Source organism: Phragmites australis, chromosome 21, assembly GCF_958298935.1.
Source record: "Phragmites australis chromosome 21, lpPhrAust1.1, whole genome shotgun sequence".
NCBI classification, from domain to species: domain Eukaryota; kingdom Viridiplantae; phylum Streptophyta; class Magnoliopsida; order Poales; family Poaceae; genus Phragmites; species Phragmites australis.
In genome coordinates, this window is record NC_084941.1 from 16,828,790 (window position 1) to 16,839,904 (window position 11,115).

General features: G+C 43.7%; 1 protein-coding gene across 1 annotated transcript; it reads left to right on the plus strand.

Annotated features, from left to right (window-relative positions):
* Positions 1-1,330: 1,330 nt before the first annotated feature.
* On the plus strand, positions 1,331-9,350 carry LOC133903808 (probable glucan 1,3-beta-glucosidase A). Its single transcript, XM_062345269.1, has 8 exons — positions 1,331-1,679; positions 1,823-1,942; positions 2,077-2,265; positions 5,766-5,924; positions 7,855-8,024; positions 8,152-8,307; positions 8,429-8,784; positions 8,943-9,350. Exons 1-8 carry the CDS (start codon positions 1,461-1,463, stop codon positions 9,128-9,130), a joined length of 1,557 nt encoding a protein of 518 aa, XP_062201253.1. The 5' UTR covers positions 1,331-1,460; the 3' UTR covers positions 9,131-9,350.
* Positions 9,351-11,115: the final 1,765 nt, after the last annotated feature.

The window sequence follows — 11,115 nt, forward strand, 5'->3', positions numbered from 1 at the left end:
GCATATTATATATTGCAAGAAAAAAATCTAAAATTTCTAATAAACTATATAAATTTTAGAACATAGTTTGTACTTTTTTCTTTTAGTAAAAAGTTTTTTTAACGAGATAATCAATCAATAAAGCTCGTTTATATCTATTTTTATGATTTTTATTTTTTTTAATTTTGTAGCTTTTAATTTTTTTTTATTTTCAAAGTGTTGCCAGCCGGGTCATACGGCGTCGTGCCATCGGGCCAGCCATAGGCTGTACTCCATTGGGCCCGCCGAGCCTACATGTCCTGATCAACACGGAATGATACAGATACTGACAGGCCCTGTCATGAACTAAGAGCACGAAACACGAGCTAATAAGACACGACCTGTTAACATTATTATCGGATCTATTTGGCTGTGTCTAGCTAGACCCGTATTAGACCGGCCCGACCAGTCCTTTTGGAAAGCGCTATTCCTTCGCACCTTTATCGCGTCGAGCCAGGTGAAAGCTCATCTCATTCTTTCGTGCGAAACCCCCACCGTTTGGTACGAAATCATTCCTCGCCGCGCTTGATGCTTCCTTTCGTACCGCAGCTCAACATGCCGTTCTCTATCCACTGAGCTTGCTTTATGCTCCAGACTTCGTCGACTCTAGGGGCCGCCGGGGAGGCGATGTATCGTTCTCCAGGAAAAGTCAAACTAATGGTCTACGCAATTTTCCGGAAAAAAATAAACTGTCCGTCCGTGGAACAAATGGTCAGACTAACCTTCAGCCAGAGGACTGATATAATGTAGTACTATAAATACAACAGGCTGGATCGGCCTAACTTATGGCCGGTTCTTGACGAGTTTGCATGGGTCAAGTCATCATCAATTAATGCCTTCAAACGTTTGACTATATTTTTGGAATCTTCAAACTTTTGACCTGGTTTCATGGAATCGCCTACTTGTTAGTCATCCTCAGTACCGATAAAATTTATGAGTTTTACTGAAAACTGTTTATAATTTATGCTAAAAGCTATTAGTTGCACATTAGGTTTTAAAGAAATCACTTTCAATTAGCTTATCAGTTTTTAGTTTATTTCATTAAAAAATAGTTTTTTAAATTTTTAAAAGTCAGCAATAAATCATTTTGTTTATTTCAAGTTATAACTTTTAAGAAACAGAAACCGATAATAAACAGTACCAATCAGAACCATAGGAAGGAAACCATTGATCTCTCCGTCCCGCCGTTGGAATTGGAACTACAAGCACCGGCCTGAATCCTACCGTATCTACGTACGTACGTCCTGCAATGAAGCATCCGTAGAGAACCGAGTGCGAGCGTACGTAACCGGCCACAACGTCGCTTGCATGCGCGGCGACGCAAGAGCAGGAAGCCGCGTATATATAGTGGTATGACGGGCCTAGCTCCGCAGCTGAGCGGGCCGATTGGTTAGTAGACTGGCCAGCTGATCCATCAGCTTGCTGCTAGGCAGTCGATCACCATGAGCAGCGCGGACGCCAGCATCATCGGCGGCCGACTCGCGCTTGTCCTCCTCGTCTTCTCGTCATGGATCCTCCCCGAGTCTGATGCCCGGAGGACGTTGGCGGCGGCGGGAGCGCCGGGGCCGCCGATCCGGGCGGTGAACCTCGGCGGGTGGCTCGTGACGGAGGGCTGGATACTGCCGTCCCTTTTCGACGGCATCCCCAACAACGATCTCCTGGTAAGTAAGTTCTACTTGTAATCGTGACTGGCATGGCCAAGCTCAACCATGTATGCAATAACAAGAGGTATAACTACTGCTGCATGTTTTCTTTGCGTAACAACGATCTCTTTGTTTCTTGGAACGTTTGTATGTATATGTAGGATGGCACCCAGCTCCAGTTCAAGTCGGTCACCCAGAACAGGTACCTCGTCGCGGACAAGGGCGGAGGCGCCGCCATCCTCGCCGACCGGGAGCAGGCATCCGGCTGGGAGACATTCAAGGTTATCTAGTTGGGCCGACATGTTCTTCATGCGTGCGGTCTAGCAAACGTTGATCTTTCGTGTTCGAGTTATTTTGAGCCATGCTAACTAATTGATCTTGTACGGCTCTGCGTTACTGCTGCGCTTTGTTCCAGCTATGGAGGATTGACGAGACGAGGTTCAACTTGAGGGTGTTCGGCCAGCAGTTCTGGAGCGTAGACAGCAACAGCGCGGTCGTCGCGACGGCCACCACACCTGGGCCGTCGGAGGCATTCCAGATTGTGCGCCGGGACGGCGACAAGAGCCGGGTGCGCATCAGGGCCCCAAATGGGCTCTTCTTGCAGGTACTGAATAACATTTCCGCATTACTGGTAATGGCAGGGCGGCAACAAGTTGCATGCACGCGGACTTTTCGGATATGGCCTATAGCGGCGTGCATGCTAGCTAGCTGCTGCGATTGTTAGTCTCCAGTCGCGCGCGCACTACTCTTTGTGCAAATAGATATAATAGTTGTGAAAACTATTCAAATAAAAAAGTAAATTACAAGAATAATAATTAGCAGGAAGCGTGTTGTCAAAAATATCGGAGCTTACCAGATCTGTGAGACCACCATCGATCCGATAGAGCGGAACAACCGGAAAAAACCGGCCTAGTACTCACAATCATTGTTCTCTCCCATCCTTCCAGTCAGCTTCGTACAGTCAAATGAGGCTTATCCGGTATCCAAGCTAAAACAAGAAAAACTGTTGGGGGAGGGCATCTTTCTATTCAATGAGGGAAGAACATGTTCGTGGTATTTGACCTGGATCTAGTCCTTTTGACTAAGTTCAGCTCGCCTGTCCTTTTCATCGCCAGTTCTATGCAATACCTTTTTATTTTATTTTTTAAAATAAATTGGCAGGAGATCTGCCTATTATATTAAATAAGAAGGAAAGACCGAAACCAACCAAATTACAGATAAGGAATAGATAAAAAGAGCACCTACAACAACATATGAGTAGTTACATTGGCTCAATATGAGCGAGATGCTTCGCTCCCCTAAACGCCCAGATTCTAAACTCCTCTTTGGTCTTGGCAATCGTCGTGGCCACTGTGGAAGCCTTGTGATTAAAGATCCGCGCGTTTCGCTCATTCCACAGGATCCATATCACAAGTATCAAAATGGATTTCACAGCCTTTTTGGGTGCAAATGGACTCCGCGATGGCGGACCACCAAGCGTGCACCGACTCTGCCGGAGTCCAAGAGGCTAGGGTGATCGCCGACATTGAAAGCCATTGCGCGATGGAGTCCCATACCCATATGTTGAATCTACAATCAGCGAAGATGTGAAGCGCTGTCTCACAAGTGTGCCAGCACAAGGGGTAGTAGGTGTTGTTGATCCATTGTAGTCTAGCTAGCCTGTCAGAAGTCCATAGGTGATTCTGGAGGGCGAGCCAGGCGAAGAATTTGCATTTCAGGGGCCCAAGCTAACCAAACCAGCGCGTGAAAGTTGGTTTCTATCGATCCAATAAATTGCGCATTATATGCAAATGTTGTCATATACTCCCCTCTTTCAGAGAGCTTCCAAACGATGGCATCTTGGTATCCTGGCTGCAGTTGGACATCATTCACTTGCACACAAAGTTGAACTAGTTGTTGGAGGGCCTGAAGGCTAAGGCAATGTGTCGGAATGTCACACAACCAGGATTCCTGATCCAGGGCATCCTTCACAGATTTTTCCTATTCTTTGTGATGCTGTAGATGTCGGGTGCCATGTCCTTTGGCATGCGACCGCGGAGCCAAGCTGCGTGTCAAAAATTGGTCTTGGTCCCTTCCCCGAGGGTGATTGTGGTTGCCGCTGTAAAAATGTGTTTATCGGTTTGGTCACATAGGATGTCCATGCCCACCCATGGTTTGTGATCGGCTTTCCATTCTTGCCAAAGCCATCTTAGTCGTAGAGCACTTGTGAACCCCTGCAGGTCTTGAATGCCTAAGCCTCGTGAGCTTGTGGGTCGTGTACACCGCTTCCAATTGAACTTGCACTTACCCCTTGTGATAGCCTCATTGCCAGCCCACAAGAACTATTTCCTTTTTTTATCAATTAGATCAATTGTCCCTTTTGGCACCTGAAGCGCGGTGAGGAAGTAGATCGGCTGGGAGGATAGGACCGAGTTGACTAACGTCAGGCGCCCTGCTGACATTAGGTTCTTGCCTCTCCATGTTGACATTTTGCCCGCAGCTTTGTCGACCAGCGGCTGAAAGTGAATCATGCGCAGGCTCCGGACTGAGAGTGGGAGGCCAAGGTATTTGATCGGGAAGCACGATCGCACGTCAGGGAGACTTTGAAGGACATGGTCAAGGTTGATGCTCTCGCATCTTATCGGTGCGATAATTGTTTTTTGAAGGTTCGTTCGTAGGCTAGTGGCATCACCAAAGCAGTGCAGGATTCGCCAGAGGGAGTCAATGTCCTCCCGACTCGGCGAGACGAATATCACCGCGTCGTCAGCATATAGCAAGGTTTTGAGCCTGGCAGATCTCCCTCGCAGAGGAGTCAAGATGTCTGCCTCCGTTGCTTTGTCCAGGATATTATTTAGTGGGTTGATTGCCAGAATGAAAAGAAAGGGCGATAGTGGGTCGCCTTGTTTGAGGCCCCGGCCATTAGTAAGGACATGCGATGTTGAAGTTGATAGTAGCAGAGTGACCCAGTCGTGCCACCTGTGAGGGAAACCCTTTTTTTGCAAGAGGTCGAGAAAGTAGTCCCAACAGACGGAGTCAAATGCCTTTGAAATGTCCAGCTTAAAGAGAAGCGTAGGGGTCTTTGTTTGATGAAAGCGACGACATAGACCCGAGACGTACGTATAGTTGTCGTGAATGCTGCGGCGCTTGATGAATGTGCTTTGGCTCAGGGAGGTGATGGAGTCCATATGTGGGGACAGACGTAGGGCAAGGATCTTAGAGATGATTTTGGCCATAGAATGGATAAGGCTGATTGGTCTATAATCTATAACCCTTTCTGCGCTTTCCTTTTCGGGATTAAGGTGATGTTGGTCATGTTGATTAAGGCAAGCAGAAAGGTACGGTGTGAAGAGCTCCTGAGGTGATTGCAATGAGCAAAAATGTCACTCACAGGCCTAAACAACGAGCAAACACTCAAATGTGAGAGCTATAATCAAATAGGTTCCATAGTTCCGTCAACGTTGGATGGTATACAGGACGATTGTGTCATCAAGAGGGTTTTATTTTCTGTGTTCCTCTCTTGCTCACACACACTGTAAAAGTAAAAAGAGATTGCCGATAGGTGTTTACTCATCTCCGAGAAAAGAATATGAATGTGATTCAAGGGGTGAAGTGGAGTACATGAGATTGCTAGCTCCTTTTGGTGGACAACATTCTTTCTTTGACAGATGTGGCCCTACTTGTAATGCCTACTTTTGAGCCTTGTCGAACAACCTCGTTTCTCGCTTTTGTCGATAGACTCATGGGACTCTACTGAATTCCAGCATGAGTGTGTTAGATTGCTGACGTGAAGCCGGACCTCTATGAGTGAGGGATTAGGAGCACTAAACTACATATATAAAGGTAACTATATGAAGTGAGTATATAGGTTATGAATGCCTAAGTCTCAAAACTATACTTAATATAACATTCAAAGAAGCCCAAATAATATTCAAAGAAGCCTATTAAAGGAATAGTGTCACAAATGAGAGGTCAGAAAATTTAGTGGCATAAATGAGAACGGGCCCTGAGTTAGCGCCACAAACTAAATATTATCCCTATTAGTTATCAGGTTCATTTGAAGGTAGCCAGTTTTATTATGACAGGTTAATTGTGCTTGACGATATTTTTTTCTTGTGTTGCTGTTAGGCGAAGACCATGCAATCAGTGACGGCGGACCACGGTGAGGACACAGACTGGGGTGACGATGACCCATCAGTTTTTGTGACAAATAATATCGCTCGCTTACAAGGGGAGTACCAGATATGCAATGGCTACGGCATAACAAAGGCGACACAGGTGCTCAGGGTAAGATATATCAACTCTCATGTCAGTTTCGAATTCCGTTTCTTTTCCCCGAAAATTAAAATCACAGCTTGCCAAGATAGCATTGTGCGACACTAACAAGTGGGATCATTCACTTTTAGAAGTTCATTTTTTTAGTTCATGTACTAATCACCAGCCTTATTCTCTCTCTCTTTTTTTTTTTAAAAAAAAGTGCATGTCCAGTCTTATTCTTTGACAAATAGCAATATCAAGGTCTCAATGTGTCTAACTTGTCCATTCAATACTGTCTATACTGGTCAGCAAAATAGAGCAGACTCCACCACTTTGTAAAAAAAAACTTAAAGGTAACGGTTTATAATCGATATGGGTGATGGGTTCTATATTCGTCACTCAAACTCGTCACTTATGACCAATTATAAATGATGGGTAAGGACCTATCACCAATAAGATCGTCGGTGACGGGTCAAAACTTAGCCCGTCACTAATAAATCACAGTTATGATCCTCACTTATGATTGATGAAAGATTTTTCATTTTTTGATATATAAAAAAGTCAAAAAAATTTCACCAGAGCCAACCCAACTCAGGGTCATCACCACTCGCCACATGTCCCTTGCTATTTTAAAGTTATTTTCATAGTGTGCGTTCCGTAGGAATCAAACTCGTGACATACCCTCGCGTGCGTAACAATCTTACCACCTCACCATCGCGTGCGTTCTAAAGGGAGAAGGATATTTTAACCTTTTTGCTAAAGGTTATAAATGGCAGGTCATAACTGTGACCCGTCACTTATGACTTTTAATAAGTGACGGGTCACATTTGTGACCCATGACTAATATTCATTATAAAATAGACATGCAAAACAGTTGACCCAGGATGCCTTCGGTTAAACAGGCATAACTTTTGCATATAGGATCTGATTTTGTCATTTTTTTTACTCTACGAACATCTACAGAAAAAGGTACATCTGTTTCTCCCCAATTTTTTCAGGTTTGACGAATTTTTTGAGGCTAAAAATGGCTTACAAGATTAAATTTACGCCCCTGAAAATTTCTGCATCGTTTTCGGAACACGCGTTTGTGTCTATATAAGCTCCCCTTACATCAAACTTGAGCAAAAATATATAATAGTTTATATTCTAGTGTTACTAAGGTGAGAAAAATAAGAGAAAACTAAAATAAAAATAAAAAATATTTGTGAGTACACTACTAAACATCAAATTGCTTTAGAAATGATATTAGCTTTGACGATTTTACTATATATTTTATGGTTTATAAATAAATGCAAATTTTACTATTGGATACATGAAATATACATTGTTCGACAACTATTATAAAGTTAATATTTTTAATTAATATAGTAGCTAGATTTATAATTGATATATTATAGAGGATATATTAGATACGTCACAACTACGGAAAAAAAATTGATGAGTTGATGGGCTCTAATGTTTCATCAAACTGATTGACTAATTAAGATTCTTTTATTTGTTCTGTTTCATCAAACTGGTCATTAGTGACGGGTTAATACTAACTCTCTAAGATGACCCGTCACAATTTGACCCATCATTTATGACTAGCCTAGAATGATTTTACCTATGACGAATCATCATTGATGGGTTACAACTACGATCTGTCACTTTTAACATTAGTGACGAGTCGTATTACGATCCGTCACTAATTTTGTATCTCTTTTATCTGTTTTTCACGTAATGCAGTGGTGTGTTTGAATGATTGCAAAGACAAGAAACAGCAACCTGCATATACAGTTTGTTTCGTAAATCAACTTGTGTGGATTGGCAGCTTGGTTAATTTAAAATGCACTTTAATCCTACAGGCAATCAATTTTCTTTTTTCAACAAATAATGATCAGAAAAGAATAAACCAAGACTAGATGGATCATTGTGAATCTCCTTGTTTTCTCGCAGTTTCTGATTTATCTTGTCTTTGCAGGATCACTGGAGCACATACATAGTTGAGAGCGACTTCAGTTTCATCGCATCAAGCGGGCTGAACGCGGTGCGAATCCCAGTTGGATGGTGGATCGCCAGTGACCCCAACCCTCCTCTTCCGTTCGTTGGTGGCTCTCTCCAGGCCTTGGATAACGCATTCAGCTGGGCAGAGTAAGTACCTGTGTCTCCAGATTTCCATTGAACAAGAAGCATCTCTCAACAAAATCTATCTCATTTTTTTGGGTGTCCATTATGAAATGGTAGACACTCGATCTCATCTGCTCTTTTGTGTGCATAGGAAGTATAACTTGGGTGTGATTGTGGACTTGCACGCTGCACCGGGGTCACAAAACCCGTACGAGCACAGCGCAACTAGAGACGGCTCACAAGAGTGGGGCACCAGCGATGCAAACATTGCCCAAACCGTGCAAGTCATCGATTTCCTCGCATCCAGGTTGAATCACGCATGAAAATTAACGAACTAATTCAATTTCCTCTTATCATAAAACTGACCGAGAAACTCCTCTGAAATTCTCGTGGCATCTCTTTAATTTCCAAACTCCATCTATCACCAGGTACGCGAACAGCCCTAGCCTCCTTGCAGTCGAGCTGATGAACGAGCCGTTGGCGCCGGGCGTCACCTTCTCTAGCCTGACGAAATACTACCAGGACGGCTACAACGCCGTGCGACGGCACACGTCGACGGCCTACGTGGTCATGTCAAACAGGCTATCGATACCAGACCCGACCGAGCTCCTCCAGTTCGCAGGCAAATTCTCCGGCGCCGTCCTCGACGTGCACTACTACAACCTGTTCAGCAGCATGTTCGACGGCCTCACCGTTCAGCAGAACATCGACTTCGTGAGGAACAACCGCTCCTCTCTCCTCGCCACCGTCACGAGGCAGAATGGGCTCCCTCTCACGTTTGTGGGTAAGCTGGCATTGGCCATGACATTTCCTCCATGGCCTTCCTCTTCCTCTTCCTCTTCGTCTCCGTTGATCACTACAACAGTTTTTTTCAGATTTTTTATATATAAATTCCACACTCGTGAACACTACAAGTTTTTGTGTGATGTAATTCATGTACAGGGGAGTGGGTGGCTGAGTGGCAAGTGCAAGGTGCGTCCAAGGCGGACTACCAGAGCTTTGCGCAAGCACAGGAAGACGTTTACGGGCGAGCTACCTTTGGATGGGCCTACTGGACGCTTAAGAACGTCAATAACCACTGGAGCATGGAGTGGATGATCAACAACGGATTCATCTCGCTGAAAAGCTAGAGATCACTGCATAGTGCACACAATAAGTTTAATTACTAAGCTGAATAAACCAGTCTAGGTTGTCTGGAGACTGCCTTGGAGCATATGTAATTGGGAGAGCAACTCAAATAGAGTTGACCACTTGATCAGACCTTCATTGGGATTCAGAAATGAATTCGTAATCTGTACCACTGATAAGTGATAAAGTGTTATTCCTTCTAAACAAACAAAGTGTTATACATGTCTATGATGTGCCCTTGTGGCAAGCCCCATTTGATGTTGCTTTGATAGATTGCAAATCCACAGCCGTAAGGAGCACGTACGTGCACAAGCTTTGCTTTCGAGTTGTTCTCGTGCGTGCGTGTAAAAGGGTCCACTAGCATACTCTTGATAAACACAAGAAAGAAATCATTGTATGCACAAACATTGTGAAAAACGAATACCCCGAGACCATAGAGGAACATTGCGAAATCGAAAGAGTACCATACAAAGATAAATCGCTTCTTATTTGCCACAATTAGCTGAATGCCAGTATACTTTACACAAGAGTGTTGATAAGCAAAAAATAGATCTTTTGGTATGGAAAATCGGTAAATTACATTGTTAGATGCGCTTTGAAGTCAAATGCCTGAGGAATTAAATGAGTTCCTGCGGTGCACGTTATAGATCCAATTTTGGCCTACAATCTGAACCATTTGAAATTTCCTTGGATGCGATTTTCGTGGTCAGTCTCCATGGTGCATTCGGATGAACCATCGCCGTCAACCACAGCATCATTGATGTCCACTCGGCCACTCACTGGCGACAAGGCCAAGACTGTATTCAAGTCACCCTTGTCGTTCACGTGACTCTGTTTGACTCACTTGAGCTAATTAGTGAACATTCACTACCTAGTAATCTCGATATATTTGGTCTATGTACAAAGTATTACTAATGGGGCTTGAATTAAGGAATCCATCACTAATACTGCGCTATACATAAGTGATGTAATTAGAGAACAATATAGTAGATATTTTCTTCTCTATTTAAGCAAATGTTATGAAAATATAAAATTCTTCCATACCGCAATACTTTGGACTAAACAAATCCATTTTACTCCAACTTAAATACAACATATCCAACAATATATGTTAACTAGCTATAAGTTCGTGGCACATCATATTTTTGTCTAGGTGGAGGAGAGAACACTACGTGGAAAAAAAAAGGCTAACAGTGACAGGTCATAACAGACATGGGTGACAGATCCCGCACCCGTCACCCCGAACGCGTCATTGATGACTAGTCATTGAAGACAGGTAAGAAATTATCACCAATGAGGTCATAGGTGATGGGTCATAACCTATCATCATCTTCCATGCTGGGGAAAAAGATATAAGTGACGGGTAACATCTTCACCCGTTACTTATATCCTAACCTAGTTACCAGTCACTTATGTGTAGCTTACCCAGCATGATTGTATTGTTTCCTGGTTGCATCCTGAAGCATAGCCAGGATTTGACAGTCATTTTCTCCCTGCAAACAACATCAACGCATCCAAATCCATATGGACAAATACACTTATATAAGAACTCGTTTCATCACAGAATCACAAAGGTTAAAAAAAAATTCAATCAATTCATTACAGAATCATAAATATTACAAAGTTCTGATCAACACATATTATATAAGACCTCACAACCTAAGTATTATATAGTGGAAGACAAGAACGTGTCGTAAATGAAGAGGACGTTGAGAGGTAGAAAAAGAAGTAGAACCAACAGACGTGACGGGAAGGAGAGACCCGTTGTCAACGATGATGTTGGTTGGAGTAGAGGGGGTGGGTAGGGAGGGAACTTTAAGATTACTGTTGGTGGAAGACATGTGCGCAGATGCTTCCGAATCCATGTACCATGCACCGCTCGAAGGTGCGAGCTCATGCTGGTCCTAGAAGCCATAGGCGCCACCGTTGGGAGCAGGCACCATGGGCCCGGCCGATTGTTGTGAAGAGGGCCCAGGAACGGCACCGA